Source organism: Pyrgilauda ruficollis, unplaced genomic scaffold (genome assembly GCF_017590135.1).
Source record: "Pyrgilauda ruficollis isolate IOZ18807 unplaced genomic scaffold, ASM1759013v1 scaffold145, whole genome shotgun sequence".
NCBI classification, from domain to species: Eukaryota; Metazoa; Chordata; class Aves; order Passeriformes; family Passeridae; genus Pyrgilauda; species Pyrgilauda ruficollis.
The window spans coordinates 454,144-480,290 of NW_024513099.1; the positions used below are offsets into that span (position 1 = coordinate 454,144).

The window sequence follows — 26,147 nt, forward strand, 5'->3', positions numbered from 1 at the left end:
AACACCTAAGATGTTGTCATCTTATTGCAAAAGCTACATACCTTCTTGGTGATTTCTCATGGGCAGCTCCTCACAGTACTAACGCCTTCCTCACAGCACAGCCAACAAACTCTACCTAACTTCTCAACCAGCCAACCTACTCTTTTATAATACCCATCCTAATTGGACCTAGCTGTGTCCTATTAGGCAGGCATGTTCCTAATTTTTGGTAATTATCACAGCTGTAACTCCTTAAGGGTGAGATTACCTTCATCACTATCTCTATTCTCCTACATTCCATCCGTCTACAATGCCCCTTTTTCTTTTAATTACAAAGTTGCAGTATCTCTAGAAAGATAATATTCAAGTAAATTGGCATTATAACATATTCACATACCTCACTTAGGACTAACAGTTATATGAATGTTCAGGCAACATATCACAGTAAGGATATATGTTTCTAAGTTCTGATTTAGTTTTGCTTTTCACAGTCTAGAATATCAACTTAAGGCTTTTCATAAAGTAACGTTGTGTTTACTAACTTTTGCGGGGCCCTTTGCAAAAGATAGTAAACCCAATACAATCATTCTGTGTGTAATTTCCATTTAACTTCGGAATGTGTCTGTGCACTGACCTTGATTCATTACCCAAACTTACGTTACATATAATAAAAAACCCTTTTACTTAGAATTTAGAAACATATACTCTTATTATGGTATAGAAGTCTAATTCATTTTGTTTTTTCACATTATAGACTTGATTAATTCTCTAAATTCAGAGTAGTTATCATCAAAATCTTTAGACCCATACCTAATTGCCTAATCAAATATTAATAGCTGCAATTCACAAATATAATACACACATTTTATCCACAAACAAATACACCATACTAAACAATAGAGCTACTCTTTCCCAGCTCTCACTGCTGCTTTAATAATCTTCTTCCTTCTACAGTTTTTGTTGTATTAGTTGATCACTGCAAGCCTCTCTTGTCCTGCTGTTTTCCATTCTTTTAAAGTCTTATAAAGTGATTTCCAGGTGGCAGCCAAATCTGCAGCTGCCTTGTCCCCTTTTTGATACTATATTTCACAGTCTCTTTTAACTTCTTTCCATGTATATAAAACAATCTGTTCTGCACTCAATATGTTATTTTCCATTGTGTCCCCAGCGGCTCACCTGTACCTCAGGCGTCAAAATCTGTCAGGTCTGGACCAGGCAGCTTCCCCTGCTGCTCTCAGTTCTACGCTGGGCTCCATCTCCGGCTGCACCTCGCCCTACAGCCCACTCCCAATCACATTGGGTTACTGTGGAGTTGGCCACTATACAATTTTACAGGGCTTCTCTTATATGTTGTCTGTGCAGCTCTGACTCTGCCTCTCAGAGTTCCACATTGTTTTTTATTACAGAGCTAGGTCTCTCTTGCATGTTGTCTGCTCATGCAGCAGTGACTTAAGAAATTTCTCAGAAAGCTTCTCTTCACGTGTTGTCTTGTCTCTCCACAACACGGTTCAGTTGTTTAAAGCTGTCTTGATGCTGCTTCTCCAAGCCTTCCTTGCCATCAAGCACCTATTTTAAATGCTGCAACTCCTCTACTAACTCCTTAATATTTTTGTACTGTTTAGTGTTAATATATTCCCGCTCCTTCTATTTGGCTCTTAATTTCTTAATAATGGTAGAACTCTGCAGCTGCTGTTTGGAAAGCTTTTCTCCTTCCTCCATTAATCCTTTGATTTGCTCTTCCTTTTCTTTCAAAATTTCAGCAGTTTCATCAGTATTAAGCCTAGTATCCAATTTCTCTTCAACAGTCTTTACTTCCTTTTTAGCTGCATCTCTCTTTTGTAGGCTAGAGGGAGATTCTTCTCAGCATCCATAATTCTAAACATTTCATCTTTGAGGTTATCATACACTTCTTCCAAGCGAGTCCTTTTTACCTGGGTGTGGTGTCTCATACGTTGTCCAGATTTCTAGGCTCTCAGGTCCACCTATATTTCTTTCAAGCTCTCAGGTCATTCTGGCTCTTGGTCCTCCTGGTTCAGGTCCCATTCTCCTACTCCACCTGGCTCCACTGACTTGCTGGTCTTAAGTCTGCACTGGTCTGCCTGAATCATCAAGGGATCGAGTCTTCACTGTCCTCTCTGCAGTTCTCTACCCAAACCACCACGGGATTACATCAGGATCACCAATTATCGTCATCTTATTGCAAAAGCTCCATACTCTCTTGGTGATTTCTCATGGGCAGCTCCTCACAGTACTAACTCCTTCTTCCTCACAGCACAGCCAACAAACCCTAACCTCTTGACCAGCCAACCTACTCTTTTATAATACTCATCCTAACTGGATCTAGCTGTGTCCTATTTAGGGCAGACCTGTTCCTAATTCTTGGTAATTAGCACAGCTGTAACTCCTTAGGAGTGAGATTACCTTCACCACTATCTCTGTTTTCCTACATTCCATCTGTCCACACTAAGAAGAGCCATATCCATGCACAATAAGGGTCCCTCCAGCCAAATACCTCATTGCCAGCACTGGTCATAAAACAGACGCTGAAGGAAGCACCATATGTGACACTTCTTCCCAAACGTACCAAAACTTGACAACAACTATCAGTGTGAACAGTTTGTAACACATATCTGGAATGAAACAGTCACCCAGACTTGCTGTGCCATTTTTTTGTTTGCGTAGGTTGCTGGATCATTTCTTCTCCTCTAGTTTTCAGTTGTGTTGGAAATAGAAGATGGATGTGGTCAGCTATGCAGACCATCCCAATGCACATTTACCATTTTGTTGCTACTCCACAGTTTGAGATGCTGACGGGATCATTACCCTTCCAGGGAAAAGACAGAAAGGAGACAATGGCACTCATTCTCAAGTGAGTATCAAAACTGCTTTCATTCTTCTTACTGTGAGTTAACTCTACCCTCCGGAGACTCCATAGGGCCCAAGAATTTGATGAGTAGAGAATAATGGTGTGTAATGAGCTTTCCAAAGCTGTGCAAGGTGTGAATTTAATAAGACACACATAGCTGATCCCTGTGTTTAACTCTAAAATTGCCTTCAAAATAAACAGTAGGAAGTGAATTACTGAGAGAGCCTTATGAAATAAATTTATCTTACTTTTTGTGATAATGTCAGTATCCACAGAATGTGGGAAAGTCAGATTTCTGCAGGACATCTTATATTTTGTTGTTGCCAAGTTTCAAATCTTTTCCGTTGCGATGTCCCATTCATTTAATGTTAAATGGAGACAAAAGTATCTGAAGCTCATCTTTGTTCACCAGTGCACTTTTTAAAGTTGTGGTGAATGGCCAAGACAAAGTTTTATTCTCTTTAAACAGTGTGCAGTTTAGTGTGCTTTTTTTTTTTCATGGTTTGATTGTTTAAATTCTTCTTTATTCCCAAATTTATTCCAACAAACTAAAAAAGTGAAAAAAACTGTAGGAAAATTACCTATTTAAGTTGCAAAACTTTTATGAGATTCATTAGATCTGCTCTATCTCTAGTGAAGTCAGTGGTAAAACCTTCCTTAAGATCAGCGGAATAAGATCAGCTTCTCATTCTGCATTACACTATGCTTAGGTAGCCTTTGGTCACAGATTTCATGTGTCTGCTCATCCTTACTCCTACAGTTCTGCTGTTTCCACCGCAGTGGGATGGAATAAAAGCTTGAAAAATCTCTTTTCTTTTCAAGTGTTGTGTTCTTTCAGAGCCAAGCTGGGAATGCCACAGTTTTTGAGCATAGAAGCCCAGAGCCTGCTGCGAGCCCTCTTCAAAAGGAACCCCTCCAACAGATTAGGTACGTGTGCATTTGGTGAGCACATTCGTTATGTGCTCCCTGCCTTGTTGGGGGAAGAGTTGTACCTCTCAGCTCATCTTTTTCAGTGATTATCCTCTTCATTAGTTGGCATTTGGCATTCCTTCCCAGAGCACAGTGAGCCTTCAGCATCACTAGATAAATTTGTAAGGAGTACAGGCAAAGCATTGAAATCTAAAACATGATATCAACTTGTGTTTCATTTTTTTTTTTTTGTAAAGAGGGTGAGTGAACTGCCAGCTTTTATGAATGATTTAAGATACCTGCTGTATATGATAATATAGGGAACTGAGAAACAAGTGTGATTTAAAATCTGTATCATTTAGCTGCAAATCTCAGGTTTTCTCTCTCTCATTCTGAAATGCATTTCAATCCTGTCTTGTTCTGTTAGCTAGGGGCAGTCATGCAGTAGACTTTATTACCCAAATACATCATCTACTTTTTACTGATTTTGATGCTACCTAGAGTGGCTACCTAGAACAGAGGCTAGACAGAGTTAAGAGAATAAAGTGGGTATTTATTAAAGGTATTTAATACATACACTTTGGGCAGTGCAAAAGCCTCTCAGAGGCTACACCCAAGATGGCCAATAGTCATGAGTTTTTCTGACAGTATAAGTTTGGTCTATTTGCATATCAGGGGTTAGTTCTCCAATTACAGCTTCAGGTAATGAAACCATATTCCCCCAGCTCGCTCCCAGCAATTCACTTTTGTTTATATTTTTCGAGGCCTGAGGCTGTGGTGTGTCCTTGGATGTCAGGCCTACAGCAATTGTTTTGTATAACCAAAACGTGCAGACAGTTAACTACACTTTATGTGGAGTTTAGACCTATGCACTGATGTAGTATTGGATTTGAAAGCTATAAAAGCTAAAATCTTAAAGCAGCAATGTGTCTTCACCCTTTGTTAATAATTCTATTTAGATTGTGATAAACAAAACGCATATATTGGATAATGTATCTTATATTATCTGTACCTTTGTTTACAGGTTTTATTAGGAAATTAATTGCATTTGATGAGGTCATGGACAATGCCTATGGCATGACTGCCACTGCAGATTTTGTCGTTATTCCCCACAGGCATGTGGGGACAACCCAATCAAGCCTAGTGCTGGGTGGCAGTGGGGAGCCAATCCTGCAGCATGCCACTGTGGCCCCTCTCCTGGCAAGGGGATCCCATATGGCCCACAGAGGGAATGCCTTCCCATTTGTTTTACCTCCTGATCAAAATGGTAGCCTTGTATTCTGATATACTGCGAACATGAGAGTAGAAAAACACATTTTCTGAGCAGGTTTCGACTGGTCTCAAGAAACTTGTTTCACACTGGAAAAAAATAGAGTATTGGGATTTCTAGGTTTAATATCTCTTCAAAAAAATTAGGTGCTGCATCAAATATAAACTTTTTCCCACTCCCTGCCTCTGTTTCTTTCTGCTTTTTCCTCTCTCTCTCCATCTCTTGGTTTTATGCTGCTCTGCATGTTTTGTGGCTTCTTACAAGTTGCTATCCATCCAAAATGGAGCACCAGTAAAGTCAGTGGGAGTTTCTGGATACCAGTCCTTAAAAACCTGCTCAGTAAAAATTAGTTTTAGCCAAAACAATTCTAGCCCTCATATGTTAATAATGGGGAATTGCTAGGGGTCAGGTTTTTAAAACCTGAGGTGTATTGAAATACTGGGAGGGCTTGGAGGACAGAAAAAGAAAGAAATAAATTATTTATGATACAAATGTCCAAGGAAATAAAACCTTAAAGGGTAACAGAAAAAAAGATCTTAATATTTCAGGGATAACGGTGGAAAGCTCCTGAAGGCATTCTCTGTTTTAACTGATTGAGAATCAGCACAAAGGAAGATGGAAAGGAACCCGTTGATAACAAAAGAAGAAAAGCTTGAATAGTTGGCCTAAATACTGAACAGAAGTCAGTAGATAAAAGGACTGCTTCAGATTTGTGGATTTCAGCTTTTTTTGAGAAAGGAATAATACTATTTAAAGAAAAGTAGACTTAGACATCCGAATTTGAAAAATCTTAGGAAAATTAATGACGTGTGCTAAAATAAATTAATGATATTCTGGATCAAACACTTGATTTCAGCCATTGTTTAATAAATTTGCAAATATGGAAAGTGCATTTAGTTCCAAAGTCCAATTTTAAACATTTGCAAGACAAAAGATGCTCTTTTTGCCATTTGATTTTGGTATCTTAACAAACAGAAGTAAAGACTGATGATGTAGTCTGAAAATTTTGCTTTGAAATTGTGTTTTGAAGCTTTGAATTATGAATGGAAAAAATATTAGGGTTGAAGCAAGTTAGACAAGACTGAAAAGAAACTTAATCTGATTTACTTGCTTCTATTTTTAAGTCTGATGCCCATATTAATATTTGTGACAAATTTTTAAGGAATGAAAAGTCTTCCTGGCTTTGGGCACTGTCTCTTCTTTTCTGAGCCTATTTGCTGTACAAATCGTCTGAATAGCACTGCTTTGGTAGTATTGCTCTGAAGTACAACAACTTCAGGTTACGGATAAGCATAATTTTAAATTCTTAAACTAACTGAATATCCAGACAAATAAGGAGTAAGCACTCAAAAGTTAAACTTTAGGATGAAAGTGTTAGTTTGTTACATTTCCAAGAACTAGGCAAGAGACTTGCTCTAAGGATCTCTCCGGTAGGTAAATAAATTATTTATTATTTAAAATTATTATTTAACAAATTATTAAAATTTTATATAAAAACCGTATTATCTAACAAACTCCCTACGCTGCTGAGCAGTATGAAAGTGTCCAGGGTCCTTATAATTGAGAAGCTCGGCCCAGAAAGTTTCAAATAAAAGCATATGCCCATAGGCTCAGAGTAAAAGCCAAGGAAATTATTACTGTTTTCTTAATCCCATGTTCTCAGGTAAGATACATTGTGCTTTGGCATATAGAAAACTTTAGGCTTTAACTTTTTAGAATGATGAGTTTAAACAGAAAACAGCTTTCACCTTAGTCAGAGTGACTGTAAAGCTTTCTTGTAAACCTTAGAAAAATACCTCAAAAATTCTAGCTCACTAAAAAGATTCTGAAGCTGTAGAGACACTAAAATTTTATTATCTGAAACTAGCTTAAAAAGCTAGAAACTCTTTCTGATGAATTTGAATATCCAAGTAATCAACTTTCAGGTTTCTTAAGTCTTCTTTTTCCCCCTTAATATTTCAAGGCTCGTGTTGGCCATAAAGATTCAATAATCAAAACCAACTAAAATAAAACATTCTACTCTTACTGTTTGCAGGCACTTTTATTGCAGGCATAAAACTTAGATAATTAAGTTCTCACTTAGTAACATGAGGCTGCTTTTATATAAATGCACTCTATAATGTGTTTAAACTGGCAGTTTGATCTGAAAGAATTATTTATCTTCTCAGACCTTGGAGACTGGGATCATCATGGGACTGGATGGCACGTAAAAATATTTGCAGGCAATAGGTTTGATTGTGCTGATTATTCTTGGCTAATAGGTCTTATTGCCAAATTGAAGTGAATTTAAAAAATTCAAAATCACAAGAAACCTTGAGGAAGGTGAAAGGTTTGTAGTCATGCTGTGCTTCAGATGTTTGCTGAATACCGATCTCTATGTCAAGAAATGTCCATCTCCATGCAGCAGGCCTTTCCAGTCGTGACTGCTGCAGTGCTTTTCTCCATGAAAGCACATCTCTTCTCAGTACCCCTGTAGATTTGCAGGTGATAGATGAATGATAGATAGAGGTGATAGATGAATGGCTGAAACATGCTGAGCAAAGCCAGAGAGACTATAAGCACTGATGCCTAATATCTCCCAAGGACTTTTGCAGAGAGGTCAGGGCTGTCTTCCTGGCTCCCAGAGCCATTCCTGAATGCACCCTTGAGCCACTTCCCTTCTCCAGCTGAGGAGAGGGCCAGGCCACACACTGCTGCCTGCAGCCACAGCACACGATCCAGGAAGGGGCTGTGGGCTACACCAGTAATTCTCACGGTGGGGAACGTCAGGGAATAAAACTTGCAGGAAGTGCTGAACCTTTTCCATAGCATATAATCAGTTGCTAAGAATTGGAAGTGAGCCACTCCTTGCAAAATGAGGCTATTACCATCCTAAATCTTTTTAATATATTAAGCCCTTGCACTTTACAACATATTCCTTATGTGCCAGAGCTGAGGTGGCTCCAACTGGGAAATGAAACTTTTTCAAACAAACGCCTGCCTCAACTGCATGCTTGAATTTCTTACCAAACACTTGAAGCCCCCACTAAAAGAAGTAGCTGGGGGTGGACTTTTTTTTCTTAGTCCTTATTTCTGTAGGTTTGTGGGAAAAGGAAGAACAACATTAGCAAAAATTGTGTCTTTCTAATAGATGATCTGAAAAAAAGCATGTCATAGCCAACACAATGACATATCCATTGGACTAAGCAAGAGAGAAAACAGAAGCAGTGGGGAAGGGGCAGAGCAGAGAAAATCGAATGCATTAGCAATTATCCTCAGTCTAGAGTATGCTACTACTGTCTTACTAGTCTGAGCATTTATTCCAGTCCTGCAAAATCAGTCTGACACTTGGGTGGCAGTTTCCAGTCGCCACCACTGAACTCAAAGCACTTTTCACAGGTATTTCTTTCCTGAAGACCTGCTTAATGTAATTCTCTTCAGAGTAACTATGTTGGTTTTGTCTTTCTGTTGGCATTGCTAAAATCAATATGAATCTGCCAAAGGATTCTTGCAGACTTCAGACTGTGCATTGAACAAAAATATGCTAGGGAAGTAATAGAACGAGTCCTATTCTAAGACTTCTTCTTTTCTTGTTCAGTACCCATGGACCATAAACAACTGCCTAGGGGCATGTAAGAACAGGATAAACATATGTTGTTTCACCCAAGTTTTCTCCTACCCTATTCCCGCTTTAAGGTCAAGCAAGGGGTTTCCTGAGCCTCTTGTGGTTTGTCAGTGAAGTAATCTTCAACAGATTACTTTTCAACAGACTTTCCTGGCCTCCCCATGAACCCATGTAAATATTTTGCACCACATCATCTTTTCCAAGTAATTCCACATTACACAACTGTCTGTTTCCTGAGGAAACATCTCCAGGTTCTTCTAAAGCTCATTCCTGTTGGCATCATTTAGTGGTCTGTTTTATACTTCCTCGGTCATCTGTTTCCAGGCTGAAAAGTCCTGACTTACTCAGTCATTCCATAACATTCTTTGTTGGCCTTCTTTGATTTTCTGTAACTTTAATCAGTATACAATTTTACACAGGAGTATGTCAGCTACAATCCATACTCCAGTTGCAAAATGCAACAGACTTACACAGTGACAGTGCAATGATGATGTCACTTTTGTCCTCTTTTTCTAAGATTTGATTTCATGTTGTGTTTGCCTAGAAATGTCTGGCTGTCATAACTCACAGACTGCTCAGCAGGTCTGATCACCTCTGAGCACATAATTTTATATTGCAGGCTGGGATTGTTCACGCTGATGTGCATCACTTGCCTATACTAAAAGATTACTGGAATGGGGAATTAATCAGGAGATAATCCCTCTTTGATGTTTTCCAGCAGGCCTGACAGACAATTCTGCATGTTATGTTTACAAAGTGTTCGCTTCCTATTTCTCCTCATCAGTGAATGTTAAGCAGGTTGTAGGGAGCAGTTCCTGATCATTGCATTTTGACAAACATTGATAATAGTCTTGTACACAAGGACAGCAGACATCATATTTTACCAAAGCTTCCGTTGACAAGCCTTTGTAAAGCTGCTTTGCAGTGGCAGCTGGCCTCAGTAAGGAAAGATGATCACCCCTTCAGGACGTCCCTGCTAGCTGTGGCCAGCACCACCAGCAGCACTGGGGCACTCTCCCGGTCCTGGGTCTGGTCAGGAGGGCGCCTAAGGCTTTTGCCTTAAGGGACGGGGATCCACAATGAAAGGGCTGCTACCCAACAGGAGGGAAGAGATGGACTCCAGCTGCAGTATAGTCCAGATTTATTAACTCCAGGGAGACTGACGGCTGAAGACCCCGAACTGGGGTCTGACACTAGCTTATAAAGAGGGGAGGGTACAGAAGTGGAGTTTGGTCTTCAGCCAATCCACAGGAAGGTGGAGGGTGATAGACACAGTGGAACAACTAATAGGGAAAAGCCTGGGGAGGGGCCCTGGCCCCTGAACCAATCACTCGATGCCCTGACTGGAAGATTCTAGATGGAAGGGATGGGCTACTGAGTGATGGACAGGGCACCAGGGAGGGACTAAGGGACAGATACATGGGTTGCCAATGGTAACGGGGAGGGGAAAACTGGACTAACGGGGCGAGCAAGGAGAGGGAGAACCAGGGCAGAACCATTACAAATAAAGGGGTACATGGAACAAACCAATTTACAACTTAACCAAGTTAAAGAGACACACCGCAACATCGCTTGTAATGTTGATCTTCCCAAAGTACAAATATTGTGTGTATAAAAAGCTGAGTCCTCTGAGGTGCTGAGTGACCCTTGCAAGGTGCTTAGGAATCCCAAATCCTTTTGAGAATCTAGGCTGCTCAGCATGCTTGAAAAGAAGTAGGCTGAGTACCCCTTCAGGAACTGATTCCAGAATTCCAGTGCAAAGCCTTTGCTTCCAGAGTTTAATTCTCCTTGAAATGAAAATGAAAGGTGCTAATAATAAGGTCAAATCCCCAAAAATTGCATTCTGAATCCTCTCTGACAGTTCTTTTAATTATTACTGAGTACCGGTTTGGTTCTGTGATAGTACTGAAGCAAATAAATTGAGCTAAAGGAATAAAAAGGTCAATATTCAGTGAAAACATAAGGTAAAGGTAATGAAGGAATTAGATTCGTTACCAGATCTCAGAAGACTTCCCCAAAATTTCCTACAGTAATGTAACAGAAATTTAATAGTGAGGGAAACATAACACTGAGGGTGATGATTTTGGTACTCTTTGGTACTGTGAAGAGGGGGAACCTAAAACCCTGGCTTACCTCAAATAATTTTGGAGCTTTTGGCATTTTGAGTCTATACTTGCCTGTAGTGCAGCTTTCTTTGCCAGTGGAGAACAGTAGCTAGTCAAGATTTGAAAGTCAGTGTGGATAGAAAAACTGCCACTGATGGAGTCTTCCCAGAGTATCAGGATATCCTGGGGCATTTCCTGACCTTGCTGATACGTGCAGTCTGCTGTGGATAAAATCCTATGTCTTACCTAAAGCCTCAATTTGAGAAAAGTAAAAGACCCTTGGAATCAGTCTCATTAATGAAGTGCTCTTGTCTGTATCTATGGCACTTATACTGTGACGGCACTTGCACCATTCAGAATTTATTTACTAGAACTGTTTAAATGGGGACTCTGTCAGAAGAAAAGTGGGGATGGGAGGGAGAGTGGAGAAGAGATACCATGCAGCCCTCTATAAGCATGACTTAATTTTGATTCTTTCATTCTCTTCTCAGGTGCTGGGTTTGATGGAGTAGAAGAAATTAAGCGTCACCCTTTCTTTGTTACTATAGACTGGAATGTAAGTGGAGCAGCATTATTTTATTTTTAGCTACATTTTTTGAAGACAAATTGCCATGCTTAGAAAAAGGATTACTTTCTCTAACATAGAGAGCAGAACTTCTCTAACACAGAGGAGTTAGAGCCTTTTCAGTGGGTGCCTCTGTCTCTCTTGCATGTACGTTGGCATCAGTACTCAAAATTGGAACAGTTGATCAAATTAAACATGATTCAAGTAAGATATGTCAGATGTGATTAACAGAATGGTAAACAAGGATTTATTTTATTGTTATCAGCTACAGCTCATAAAGGTGGTGGTGCAGATTATCTGAGTATTTTAGACTCTTAAGAGGTTAAATCTCACATTTTCAGCATCGTAATTGTTCAAATTAATTTATTCTTAGACAAACCTGAAAGCAAACATTTTTCATTCTTGATCGGGACATCTGCCAGTGCATCAGAGCTGCTGTTTGCCACATCCCCTAGCATTTTCTAGTTTAATTTTATCCGACTTGTGTTATGGTATTATTGTGTCTCTTCAGTATTTAATGCATTCACTCACAAGTGCTAGTACAACATGTAACACTGATGCAGTTCTTACCAGAAATTCTGGTAAAACTCTGTGAATCTATGTGACAGAGCCATTCTCAAACTGCTGCCTAGGACTTTGCAGTAAAGCTAATTCCTCTGTGAGAGAACATCTCATGATGCCCAGGTAGCCTTTGAAAGGCCCACAAACCCATTTATTTTGGAAAAACTCATTAGAATAATCTAATTTGGGTTGCATGTTGTAGAGTTGTCATGACTCATAAGCATATTAAAACATAATTAATGAAGGTGGGTTTTGAGACTTTCCTTTATAGTCCAGCTGACATTTAGAGCCATTAAATATGTTGTGAAGTCTGTGTGTCTTTCCTTTTCTGCTTCTTACTAATCATGAGATTCTGTATGAAGACTTTACATTTATGAAAACAGTAAGTGAAATTTTAAAAAACAGAGAATCCAAAGACTTGGGTTGTTGATGATGATGATAAATCCTAATATTAATATCACTAACAATATTATTTTCTGTATTCCCCCAATATCTCCACAGTCCTCAGCTTTGCAATCAAAATATAACTACATCATGATACTGTAGCAGTGAGAGGGTTTTTCTTCTGTGTTTGCTAGGGGAGCAGCTCACTAACTCATCATAAATAAATGAGGCTCTGCATCTTGGAAAGGTTTTCAGAAAAGTCAGTTCTGTCCCATGAGAATACTCAAGACCGCCTTCTGTCATGATAATTGGTGATTGTTTCAAGCTCTGTTCTTTAGGGAGCAATTTCATGCCTGTCCTAAGAAAATTCTACTGTCCTCCATCATTTGAAAAAGCTCTTACAGGCAGGGAAATATCTACCTCAAAGAAGATAGGTATGCTTGAACATGCCTTGGGGCTAGAGACAAGGTGGATTTAATTGCTCTTTGATGTGTTTCCAGCCCTCTAACTCTGCTGTGAAATATAGCTGTTAAAATCAATTTTAATCCAACATAATTAGTGCTCATTGTACTCTCTCAGAGACAGATCATTATTACACTGATCAGCTATCATCTTTGTAATATATTTCCTCATTTTATCCTAATTTTGCAATCACTCAAGATCTTGGGAGGCATATCTTGTTCCAGGAGATACATTACTGTATGTATTTCAGAGCAGCGAACCTGGCCCTTAGCTGAAGCCAGAACTTTGGCTCTCAATAATCATCCAGCCAGTTGTTAACATGTTCTCCATGGACAGACACAGAACAGGGTCAGAGAACAGAAATGGATCAGACATAGATGTTACTATCTATAGCACTGATCTCTGTACAGTTGGAGGAAAAGAGTCCCTGGTGCCCTTATTTTGTTCTCCCATAATGTATACAGAATCTCCCACATCAGTCTGCAGACAGTCAACAAACAGCACTGTTGAGATGGAACAGAAATTATTATTTACTTTATGCCTTGGCAATATAAAGACCTCAGAGAGCAAGAGGCAAGGTCTTTTGGAGAACTTCTGTGCTACCTTAGCAGCTATGATAGACAGGACTGTTGTGACTGACAGCACAGAAAATTTCAGCAACTGTAGTAAAAATAATCCTCCATCAAAAACCCCCTATCGTGAAGGGTAAGAATGGGTTAGTGTCTCCTAGAAATGCAACGTGAAACAGGTTTGCTTTTAAGCATGATTTTTCCTACAAGAGTGACATGATAACCAGGAACAAAACACCAAGTTGCATCATTTAATTTTAAAGAGAGTTGCAAAACAGAAATGAGTTAGCTTTTTCCTTCTAAGTCACGTGTGAAGTCTTGATGTTTCAGTGATACTAGAACTGCAAATGGAACCCTGTGACTCTGGCTTTCTTTTTACAGTATTTTCAGAGCTGTTCCCTTGGGGTTTGGATTGGAACTGGTTATTTTCTCTGTCCCTGAAGTTGTCCCTACCTGTTGGGGCAGTCATTTCCCATCTTTTTCTGTCTTCAAACAGACACAACCAGATACAATGTCTGGTTTGGATGAACACCCAGTGGAAATAGCACACACAGTGCAGGAACAGCCCCTGTCACGATGCTGCAGATGCTGCTGCCAAGCACAGTGTGCTGGTAACATGCGACCACTATATGCAGAGTCACTAAGGGCAATCCTGGAAAACATCCATGTGGCCAGAGAACCCTCCTCCTCGCAGCCTTTCCCAGAAGCCATTCCCATGTTCCAGGGAATCCTTCAGCAAAATGACCAGCCACCTTAGGTGTAACTTATGGCTAACTTCTGCACTAAATGAACTGCACTGAATGGACAATCTGACACAGCTTTTTGCCCAGACTTAAATGGTGGCATGAGACTTTCTAAGACTCACATTTTTACAGCTGCTACCCTGTAGCAAAGCCCTAAGTTCCCACTTTCCAGAGTGAAAAATAGCTGGAGGTTTCTGCAAATACCAGTCTTGCTGCTCTGAGGCATTTAGCAGCCCCATGATGTAAATTCAATAGTTCTGTTGTTAAATGGATGGACTGTCTGTCATGATGAAGGCTGGGATGCTCAGGAGATTAGATGTCCAGATCCTTGACAGTTCTACCTGCTTATTAACCTTGCACCTCCTTTTCTTCTTAAGATAAGCAGACCCAAAACAAGTTGACGTCGAATAATTTAAGTCATTGGCTCTGAGAAAGCACAGTCTGGTTCCTGATTTTTTTACTACTGTTTCTTCTTTCCAGGTCATGCATAATTTCTGGCTTTTCATTGAAAATGAAAAATGCAGTCCCTTTCTGCAGACTGCTGTCAGAAGAGTGGGCGATAAACAGTAGTTTTTGTTTGGATGACAGACTAAATTGGAGCTAGAGCAAATTACATGCTTGAAAATGATCTGTCAAATACAGCTGAGGAAAGGAGTGGGAAGAAAGTGGATTCCAGTTCTTTTTCCTTTAATATTAATCAGAGATCAAACTGAACTGAAACTGTGAATTATTTCATTGCTGATTTTACCAACAGCAAAAAATTAATCCTAGGGTCTGAATTCTGCTAGCCTTTCCGTCATTTGCAGGCAATAACACTGAGTCATTAATCTAGGAGAGGACATAGAGAGCATTTCAGAATGTAGTTTATCCTTTTGTCTGCTTATTGGATTTGCCATGACAGGTATATGTATCAAGGAAGTTTTTTCCCACGCTACAAATGCACCATGGTGGAGGGTAGCATCTTTCTATTTCTAGAAGGTGTCTAAGGAATAATTCAGTTCTTCATCAAAGAAACTCAGTTGAGGAAATGATTAAATAGTTTTTAATGAAATCAAACCATTTTCTTTTTATTGATATTTGTCAAGCACATGTACAGAGCATTTACATCTCTGGGATTTTTAGAAATGTGTTTTTTTAAAGATAATGAAAAATTAACTACTTATAGATAAAAAGAGAAGGAAACACAGTGTTGCAGCATTTTATTACTAGTCTCTCTTGTGTATTACTTGAATTCCAACTGAGGAGGTGTTCAGATGAAGATCATACTAGGGATATGGCAACATATTTTTAGAAAAGGTCATTGGCACTTGGATGAAAATTAATTATTTCAAATAAAAGCATTTTTGTCTGAAATCAGAAGGAAAATCAGTAGAAGCTTGTAGTTTCTTAAACTGCTATAGAAATGGTTTCTAGTTAATTCATAGGTCCTTATTATGAAAGTCTCAGGAGGACATGAGGGGTTGATAAATAAGTCAGGAGCATGGATATGTATGCAGGTCTGAATATCTAAATCAGTGTTTTCATGGAGTCCATCTGCCTTGTTCTGTGGATTATGCACTCCCTCAGCACAGCCTCTGGATCTGACAACACTGTGTGTTTTACAGTGATTCTTCATACCTGTCAGTCACATTTTGCTGTGCTGAGTCAATGCTGTGGCCATTTTAGAAAAAATTGGTGATGGAATGTGGGAGCTTATTCTTTACTGGGAAAGATAAATAAATAGTATTCTCATTAAAACATTAAGGGCTAAGGAGTGCATTTCTCCCTTATGGCTGTGGGAACAATGTGAAAGAAAAAAAACATCCTCAGCTTCTTATACCTGTGTAAGATAACAAACATATAATGTATAATGTATAATTTCAGCCTAAAATGTAGATGCTCCAGTTATCACTATGATATCCAAAGTCTATTTTAAATGCCTAATAAGATTCTCCAAAAGAAAACTTTGGAATATCAGAACTGGAATTTAAACTGAGAAAACTGGGACCCTGTTCCCATTTAAACAGATAATGGAACTCACTGTAACTTTTGCATACAGTACTAAGATTACCTTAGAAAGTAGACTTAGAAAATGCATAACTGCTTAAATTTCATCAGAAGTTATGGACAGTCTGATAGAAATGGTCGAAGGCAAGATTTGAAATTTAACTTGCTGTCATTTCCCACCTCTGGTTGGTTTCTGTCAGAAGAGGTCACGGTCAAGATGCATCATCTCTGAATAATTTGGGAACCATGGTAAGAGATAATATAGTCATACATTTCCTAAAATTAGAAATATTCTTGAAAAATCCAGAAGGATCTCAAATCTTCCAGGAGATTCTCTCTCTATGTGTATATGAAGCAATGGCTGTGATTCTTACTATTTTTTTAGATCAGCTTGTGCCACATTGAGTTTTGCTGTCTACAGGACGCAGGTTTTTAAAGGAAGAGGTGTTCTGCCTGCAGCAGGCCTTCGTGTTTAATTGTGTTGGGCTGCTCAGTGGTTTGGCTTGGATGGCTTACTTACAGAACTGGAGCCAGTGTGGGATGGAGAAGTCCATAGATTATGCTACTCTGCTTTTCCTGGTCCTCAATGATTTCATTTAGTTACCCTATTCAGGAGCTTGGGGGGAAAAATGTTTTAGGCAGCTTACCTTTTGCTGTTCTGTTGTCTAATTTTTATCACAATTGGGCAAGGAAATGGAAAAGGGAGTTATCAGGTTGTGCTCAAATGGAGTGCCTTTCATTCACACAGGCAACTTCTTTGTTTCCATCCCCTCCCAGAAAGCAAATTTGTGATTATAAATCTCTTGGTGGCGCATGACTCATGATGAATCTTAAATCCCTCCCTGGTAGTGGAGGATGTGGGTTACAGATTCAAAATACAAATGTAGCTCCAGCAGCACTTAAGAAACTACAGATGGGGGAAAGAATTAAGAGGCCAGAGAGAATATGATTACAATAATGAAAAGAGAGTGCAATTACTGAATGATGTACAGCTCTGAAACATTTTCCAATTTTTGGGCCTCACAGGATAAGCTGTGCAGTTAATTCCATGAGGAGGCATGTGCATGTGACCATATTGCTTTCTGCAGCAAAAACATTGCAGTTGTGAATTAAGACAAATAAAGGAGAGCTGGGAAGCAAATAGTTTTCTCAAGGTGAAATTCTAACAACAGAAAAGCCTCCAGTAGGTGCTGAGTTCTCTTGTAAAATTCTGTGCAGACAGAAAAAGATGTATGCTAATTACTAGGTTGATACTTTTCAGCTGATGAGTGACACTTCCTGCATAAGATTGCAATTGGCTTTTAATTATTTGAAAGACTGGCTTTCCATTGTGGCTCACAGCAGTTATTCATCTCCTTTCCTCTCCAAAGAGATGAAGCAGTTTTATGCAAGCAGGAACTTTTTATGGTGAAATGGCCATTAATCATTGTAGAGTCATTTTCAACTTCACTGTTTCACTTTCCCAAGGAATCATAACTCTACCACAAATATATCCTTTATGTTAAGGCTAATACTGTGCTACAGAATGTTCTCCTTCAAGAACCTTTATTTATGCAAAATCATGAACCTTTATGCAAAATCAAATTCAAACTATGGTGATATGTATATATCTTAGATTTGACCACATGGTTTGTGTTACAGAAGTTAATTCCCCCGAAAACACACAGTTAAAAAGAATCTTCCTGCATGCAGGGATCTGGAAAAGCATTTAGTAATGTCCATTAAGCATTTTGAAAAATCAGCTCATTAGGAAGTTGTTTTAAGAGCTAACCTAAAAATACATATTGCAAACAGTCATAAAGTTGAACTCTCCAGTTCTTATGACTTGAAATTTGCATTAAATGTTGTATTTATGCTCAGACATGTTAATTTTGGGGTACTGTCTGTGGCAACTAATTTAGCCCTTTGAAACCTGACAACAAAAGCATTGCTAGAAAGGAATTGCATTCTAGGGACTGCAACATGGAGCAGGGAGTCAAACTGGAGCTCTGTTCCCCATGCTGCCATCAGCATGATGTTTGGGTTTGGCCATTTCAGGCAGAGACGATGCAAAGATGGCTGAAATCAATAGGGCTCTTTCCATTAACCTCTACAAGCTTTGGATCAGATCCAGACATCCTCACCTCAGTGTGCTTGTCTGTGTGTATATGAATGCTTGCAATGGAGCATGGACTAGCAATTTCTTAAGGATCTCTGAGAATGAGTAAAATGGCCACAATGTCCCTCATAATAAAGGCAGGATGTATTAGGATGAACTTGTGGTGCCTGTTGCCCAGGTGATCCCCTACATGACCCCTCAGTCACCAGCAGAAACTTGCACACCGAGAAGTACTTACCTGTTATATGCCTTCCTATCTTATGTTTTTTCTTTGTTTTGTTCCTCAGTTCAAGCCACATGTAGAGCTTCAATCTGATTGCTCACCCATCCACAGTGCTTTCTCCCTAGCATTTTTGATGAAAATTTCATGTAATCATCAGCTGTAAACCCCCTTCCCTTTTACCAGATATGCTAAGAGACCAAGTCTCTTGTTTAGCTTGTAAGGACCAGGCAGCCAAGCCTGTTGCTCAGCTCAGTCTGGCAGCATGTCAAACACATTGCTGGTTCATGACAAATAATAAATGCTAAAGCAGTCATGGCTTCCTAGAAATTCTTTGTGCTGATTGTCATTGCTGTGCTGCTGAAGTTACCCTCTTTCCTGGTCTTACCATTGCACATTCCAGTCCTACCCTTAGACCAGTGAATTTCCAGATGCCCCAGCTTGGAATACTGTTCCAGCCTATGGGCTAAATTTTTGCCAGGAACATTTGTGTTTATATTCAGGATTCCAATAGCTAAAATGCGTGGGGACCATCCAGGGCACAGATTTTAAGCTGAGCGGTAAAGCAAGAGCCAGAACCACAGCTACATCATCCTTCTCTGTCAGTCCAGCAAGGATAGCATGGAGCTGAGAGAGGAAAGCAGGGGAGTCTATCTAAAGATAGACTAAAGAAAGCAGGGGAGTCTATCTCCAGATGCTGAGAGTGTACACATTGATGCTGATTGTGGTTGGTTTCTCTCCTTGTAGAAACTGTACAGAAAAGAAATCAAGCCACCTTTCAAGCCCGCAGTGGGGCGGCCAGAAGACACCTTTCATTTTGATCCAGAGTTCACATCTCGAACCCCTACAGGTTAGTAAGGTGGCACATAGGTAATATATCTTTTCAGTTAGTAAATTCATTCTTCCTTTCCCCTCTCTATTCCAGCACAGTCTAAAAGTCTGATCACCTGTGGCATTACAGGGTTTTGCCATATCCATCAGGAAGCAATGATTGGTTTTGCTTTTCCAGCAAAAGAAGCTCATAAGTATTTCACCAGCTTCATATTAACTTGTCTTCAGGAAGAAGAGATTTCACATTTTTTAAAGGATAAAATAACTATTGTCTTGCTATTTTATTACTCATTTTTGGTTACACTAGCTGAGTTTATTTTAAATTATTAACTATTTTAAATTACCTTGGCTTCAAAGAACCTTGTATCTCTGCAAGTTAGTATGTAATTATATATTGCATAGATGTTTTATTTAATTATGACATCTCACAGACTGTGGACTATTGGAAGTTAATGTGTGGTTAAAAGCAATGAAGAATAATCTAGTTCTCAGGTCAGCAGAGTTATGCCAACAGGAAATTTCGCCCACAATATTTAGAAAGTGCTTGCAGATAGAATGTTGTTCCTGTAACTTATGTTTCCTAACAGAAATACCATGCTTTGTACACTGTATATATGAAGGTGACTGTTGCATAAAATTCAATCTTTACATTCTTTTAAGTGTAAAGCAAAAATATCAATAATGTCAGAGTGGTAATCCCACTTATAATGTTGCCTCCTGCTATACATGGGTAAGTCACATTACATTTCTGCCTTTACCTGTTTATGCTTTCTAAAGTGTAAAAATTGAATTAGTTTTTGTTTGTAAAACACTTTGAAGACGGTTAGCACTGTAAATGTCATATAGTATCATGGTAATAATCAAGTATAAGGTCTCAGCTTCAATCCTCAAATTGTCCCAGAACTGTTGCAGAGAGGGAAAGATCTGAGCTTTCATTATGAAAACACCTACATTTTAACACATGAATCAGGGCTGAGATTTCCTGCAGTTTTTGTTCAGACTTATCATGACCTGCACCATGTTTTCTTAAAACTAGCCCAAACTTCTATTCAAAGCCTGGCTCAAATTTCCTTTCATGGGGTTTGAAATAAGCGTATCTATTCCAAATCTTTCTTTAGTCAGTTCCTTTTTTTTTTTTTTTTTCAAGGATGTGCTGACTTTTATGAACAATAAAAATATTAAATTCTTATTTTTTCAACTGGAACATCCATCTGTCCCCAGTTATATGTTGGTCATGTCCTGATACTCCTATTCCACTGCACAGAAATAGGATCTTTGGTTTCCAGACATTTCACACATCCAATTTTAGCTTTAATTTAGATTTCAGGAGCACTAATTTCTCTGAAATATTGGAGACTGCAAGTTAGTCTGGTCTTCAGGGATGTGTGCCCTGGTGCTGCCAGGGGACGTTTCACTGAAATGCAAAGAAGCATTAAAAGTTTGGATCGCTTTGGAAGTTCACACTTAATTGCTTTTACTGATGCCTGGGGCTATAAATTACACTCTACATGTTACTGCTGTTGCCTAATTAAATTTGCTATTTTCTACAAGACGCTGACTTGGAAGGTTTGTTTTGGGGTGGTGGCAGGGGTGGGGAGATGGCCTGCCTCAATTCTGCTTTGGGCTACCATGGATAGTGGCCTGAGAATCAAACATTTCAAAATAGGTGTAATTGGAAGTGTGAATCCATTTACACTTTCAGAAAGATGGAATAGCCCTTGCAGACTGGTAGAATATTTTGCATCCCCTGACTGTTGACTGGCTGGGTCAAACAAACTGGGAAGAGTGTCACAAATGTGTTTAATAATGGCTCACATTGCCAATGGAATAGAGCAATAGCCTTTTTTTTTAAATTTATTTTGTCTATCAGGACAAAATAAAGCTAACAAATAAACTATCCCTGTTACTGAGAACATCCTCAGATAGAAAGCATTGTAATAATTCCTGCTTCATGATCATGCAGTTGTGTTTTAATGAAGCTGACAGTCACTACCAAGGAGTGGATACAGAAACATACAGTAATTTTACACTTTCTTTATGAATGAGTTCTCCTGTCTGAAAGCAGGTTTATATCAAAGTTGTGGATCCAGTAAATCTTTTCAGTCCAGTGATTTGCTGTACGTCAGAAACTTCCTTTATCCTGGAGGCTGAAACCACATTCTGTGGATTTTTAACTTCAGATCTAAGTGTGCCAAATATGTGGTTTCTGACACTGACAGATCATTTATGTGGGTATAGTTTCACATCACTTTTTCTCAGAAATTTGTCCAAGTTGGAGTTGCTTTTTTGGCCATTTGCTTCCTAAATTTACCACTGTGGCCCCACATCTCATTTGTGGCGACTCAGCTCTTTACAGGGAACTGGAGGCTGAAGCAGTCTAGGTTAGAAATGGTGATTTGAACAAGGATCGAACCAAGATCATCCTTGTGACCCAACTTAGACTTCAGTCTGCAAATGTTTGTACTGTTGTAATTGATGGGACAGCAGGCTGTAACCAGCAGGGATGTTTTAGACTGGTTTTACTGCTGTAAAAAAAGTATTTAAAATTTCACCTGAAATATCTAAATATCCTCCTTTGCAAATAAGGTGTTTGCTAACCCCTGTGAAACATGATGAAGGAAATAAGAGTTATTAAGCCTTTGAAAACTCTTAAATTTAGGTGCTCTAGTGGAACAAAGCATTATTACTTTTCACAGGAAGAAAGATAACCATTAAATAAGATTGGTGCTTCTAAGTGGATCTAATTCAGATATATGAAATTATTCTGATTTATAAGGCCTGGAAAAGTGATTTAGGTTTCTGAGCTATCAGTTAATTAACATGATTTATGCATAATTTTGCACTTAGCTGACATATTTTAATGGGCAAATCAGTTGTTGGTGATGAATATTTAATAGTGAACATCAAATCATCAATAGTTCTTCTGCAGTATTTACTGAAGCAACTGGCTGTGAATTATGAAGGAAGAGGTTTTATTAAACAGAGCTGAACTGCCACTTTCGTTTTAGAGCTGGATCACAGCTTTTCTGAGGTTCAGAAGTGTTCAAATGTGAATTATTGTCATTCCTTTTTTTTAAACAAACATTCTTTCCTCTTAATTAATCCCTCGTGTAAAAATCCCTGTTGTAGATATGCCATGGTAGGACGTATCCAGTGATGCAAGAGGTCTGGTGTGATTCATCCCCATATTTACAAGGATATTACCTGTCCAAAGCACTGATGTAAATAAAAGCTCCACATAATTTTACCAAAAGACAATCTTCTCCATCTGAGCTCTGCTTGCTGTGCAACAAGAATACACTGACTCCTGACTCCTGTCAAAGCAGAGGCAGCTTTGTGGTGAGAAATAGAATTAGCTGAAGTCTCAGTTTTGTTTATTCTCAAGTAGATATATAGTGGTTTTATCAAATTTTGACTTCAGTTTCTCTATTCATTTGACCAGTAGATTTATACAGGGTGTGTGCATGCTAAGAAGTACACATTCTTACATATTTTCAGGGCCTCAAGCAGGTGAATCAGATATAAAGCTCAGTGGGGATGTGTTTTCTTTAGATAACTGGCTATTCACACACTTTACTACAAGGAAATAGCTTTCTAAAGAAAGTTTAGCTCTGTAAATTTGTCAGTAAATCACATGGTGCATTGGAGGAAATGTGAAGGGAAAAAGAGAAAAAAAAACCCCACAAGCCGCCCCCCCCCAAAAAAAAAAAAAAAATAAAAGGTTAGCAAATTTTAGTAATATAAGTTTTATAATACACAGCCTGTTGCCAAGGAATGGTTTACAACATGATTCTTCTTGCTGAGGAAAATACCTGGGATAAAACATACACTGGGCAGAAAGATCTCTTTAAAGCTTTTCAGAATTTTAAGTGAAGCACAGGTCTGCTTGCTTCGTCATGCTGCTTCTGTGACTGAGCAGTGGTGCAGGTACAAAGAACTGCTCTCAGCTTATTGCCTTCCAAAGGCAGAATTTCTAATTCAGGATTTTTTGAACTTTAGCCATTCCTTCTCTCCTTTTGCCATGTCAGGGGAAGGATGGGGAGAAAATCTACATGAAGGTTAGTTAAAACAATCCTTTTTTGTTTTTTCCATGTGAGGATAAGTCAACCACTGTATTCCCTGGAGTAGATCCCAACTCCTAAAGCTGCTCCAGAAGATTCCTATAAGGCCACTACTGGAGTATTGTGCTTTTACACATTCTCTGTGTTCTCCTGACCCACACAATTTGCCACTTCAGTCTTTGTAATTTCTGTAGTTAAGTTGTGTTGTAAAGGACAAATATATAGCAGCCTGTAGCTTTTTTCCACTCCCTGGAGAACCTCTGATAAGCCCTGCAAGGTGCCCTGCCCTGAGTCTCCTGTCTCTCACCGAGCCTCTCTGCCCTGTGCCTTCTCTCTGTGCACTCTTGGCACAGGCAGTACTTTGCCTAAGAATGTCCTGTGAAAAAATCCTGTATCCAAGAGGTGGCATCCTTGCAAACAATACCCCTGCATTGTTCAAACCCAGAGAAAAGGAATGGAGAAGGCACACCAAAGCCTCAACATGGAGACGAATTATATTCCCCTGTGTCTGCCAGTTTATCAGATCTGCTGTTGACTGGCAGAGGTGACTTTGTCTTTTGTAGTGCCATGCTATTCCTTTCTGTTCTTTTGTGCAGCTCATAAGGCAATTTTCTTCCTTCTCCTACAGATTCCCCAGGTGTTCCTCCAAGTGCCAATGCTCATCATCTTTTCAGAGGGTTCAGCTTTGTTGCCTCTAACTTGGTGCAGGAGCCTGCACAGCAAGATGTGCACAAAATCACTGTTCACCCAATTGTGCAGGTACCGATGCTGGTTGCCTTTCACATCTGATGTGTGCATACGTATGTGTGTATTTAAACTGCCTAATGTTCTCACTGGTATTGCACAGCTACCTAGTGTAGGAAGGAGGTGTTTCACATGCAGCAAGTAGGTGTTGGAAAATGAGAATTTTTTTGCAAAGGCTTTTATATATAAAACGTTCCTCACCACCTTTGCAAAGAAAATAGGAACTGCACTTTGTCACAACTAAAATGTAAAGTACTTCTCGATACCTGAAACAGGATTCCAGTTGTACATGCAAGGCAGGTAATGAAATACTGGTTTTTCACTGAATGTATTTCATTCCCAACAGTTTTGTCTTGGATTATATGACCCAGTCTGTGCTGGCAAAGGGGTTTGATGAACCACTGCTATAGGCTCCCAGAGACAGAGAGCACAAACTCCTGGGTGTAAGAGGCCACTCTACTTCTGTTGCTGTTGCAAAAAAGCCTGCATGTACTCACCTAAACCAAGTTGCTTGATGGAGGAACATGCCAGACACTTGGTTCTTTGCTGCCATTCTCCTAAAAAAAAATCTATCCAGCTGTACTTTAAACCAGAAATAAATTGCTACAACAGGTTTGATACATCAGAGAAGAGAACAAGGAGAAAGAATTCGGCTGCCTAAAGATGCAGCCAGTTTTCTCAGTAGGAAAAAGCTCCTTCTGCTACCCACAGCCACACGTGTACATGCCTCAAGGAGGGGAGACCCTGTGGTTTTCTTAGGTTTTCATCTCTGTTTTAATTATTTACAGTGGAATGTGTCATACTCTTAAAGATGCTCTTATGGCACAGCAATTGAAATGTTATCCAAGCCATTGCATCTCAGAAATGTTATATATATTCCTGTGATTTGCTTTACAAAACTGTATTGAATATTGACATATGCACATCTTATAATTTAGCAGGTTCTGTGTGGACTTTGCTAGCAAGGCTGCATTTTTAGATAGAGGATTCTGGAGGATTTTTAGAGGTGCTGGTTGTTTCTTGAGTCCTGGGATGGAATTTGCAGCAAAGCCTCAGATTTGGGGTTCACCATTGAATCGGTCTACCTGCCCAGACATTTTCCAAAGAGCATATGAATTAATGGCTTAAAATATTAACTTCTCTCTCACAAATAAACTGCAGATAAACATGTTCTAGACAAGATCTCAAATGATCTGGAGGCATTCTTCATATATGGGGTATCTCTCGTTGAACACTATGAAACTATTAGTACTTTATATGTTATCTGCCTTCCCTTTCTGTAATTAGAAATCAGTTTATATTGTCAAGATATGTGGGTTTGTCAGAGATTTGAGCCCACAGTTTCCTATGAATTTCTAATATATGGTGATTTTCTGCATTCCAGAAATAGTTTAGAAAATCACAGCAGTTTTGCCACTGCTTCTACATAGACAATTCCATCTTAATTACTGGAAAAAGGTAGACAGGGAAAAGACACATTTACTTGTTTATGTAAAGAGCTTCAGAATTTTTAAACTGGATTTAGAAAAGCTGTATGGACAAGAGAGCTCTGTGAAGGAAAGGAGATCAAGGATCTCCTTCAAGAGGAGGCTAGTCCTTGCTTTTACATGTCCATGTCCTGATTACCTTGTTTCTTTTGTCTCCCTGTAGCAGTTACATGGGAACAACATTCATTTTACTGATGGATACGAGATCAAGGAAGACATAGGAATTGGCTCCTATGCAGTGTGCAAGAGATGCGTTCATAAAGCTACAGAAACAGAGTTTGCAGTGAAGGTAAGAAAGCATCTGGTAAATGCCAGAAATGCAGCTGAGGCTGCTCTGCTTCTGGATTTTTTGTTGGCTTATTTCTTGTTGCTGGGTGTTGCTTGGGATTCTTTTCTGTTTTGTAAGATGGTAGGTTTCTGGAAGATAAGTCTTCTATATTTTTCACACTTCAATCCCACGACGTAGAATTCCTTAGTGGAAAAAACATTTACTGTCTTGCATGTTAATCACTTCAGCCGTGCTCCTTGCAAACTGAATAAGATTTTTAACATATCCTACACTGAATCATCATAATTTTAAAAAATGACATATAAAATTATTGCAAGTTGAAACATGATTTATTCTTCTTCTCAAATTGCTTAGATCTGAGTTTCTTGTAAGTAGAGAGATTTTTCAGTGAAAACCATGATCACCTAGAAAAAC

General features: G+C 39.1%; 1 protein-coding gene across 9 annotated transcripts in view; it reads left to right on the top strand.

The window, feature by feature from the left end:
• RPS6KA2 (ribosomal protein S6 kinase A2) overlaps positions 1 to 26,147 on the top strand; it is a 202,208-nt gene that overhangs the window by 142,646 nt on the left and 33,415 nt on the right. For all 9 annotated transcript variants that reach the window (XR_005954599.1, XR_005954600.1, XR_005954601.1 and 6 more), the window contains 6 exons: positions 2,778 to 2,848; positions 3,684 to 3,772; positions 11,225 to 11,289; positions 19,069 to 19,171; positions 23,842 to 23,972; positions 25,608 to 25,733. Coding sequence is in view for 5 of the 9 variants with exons in the window: in XM_041460561.1 (XP_041316495.1) it covers positions 2,778 to 2,848; positions 3,684 to 3,772; positions 11,225 to 11,289; positions 19,069 to 19,171; positions 23,842 to 23,972; positions 25,608 to 25,733 (585 nt within the window). In the remaining 4 variants the exon portion in view is untranslated. The remainder of the gene's footprint in view (positions 1 to 2,777; positions 2,849 to 3,683; positions 3,773 to 11,224; positions 11,290 to 19,068; positions 19,172 to 23,841; positions 23,973 to 25,607; positions 25,734 to 26,147) is intronic.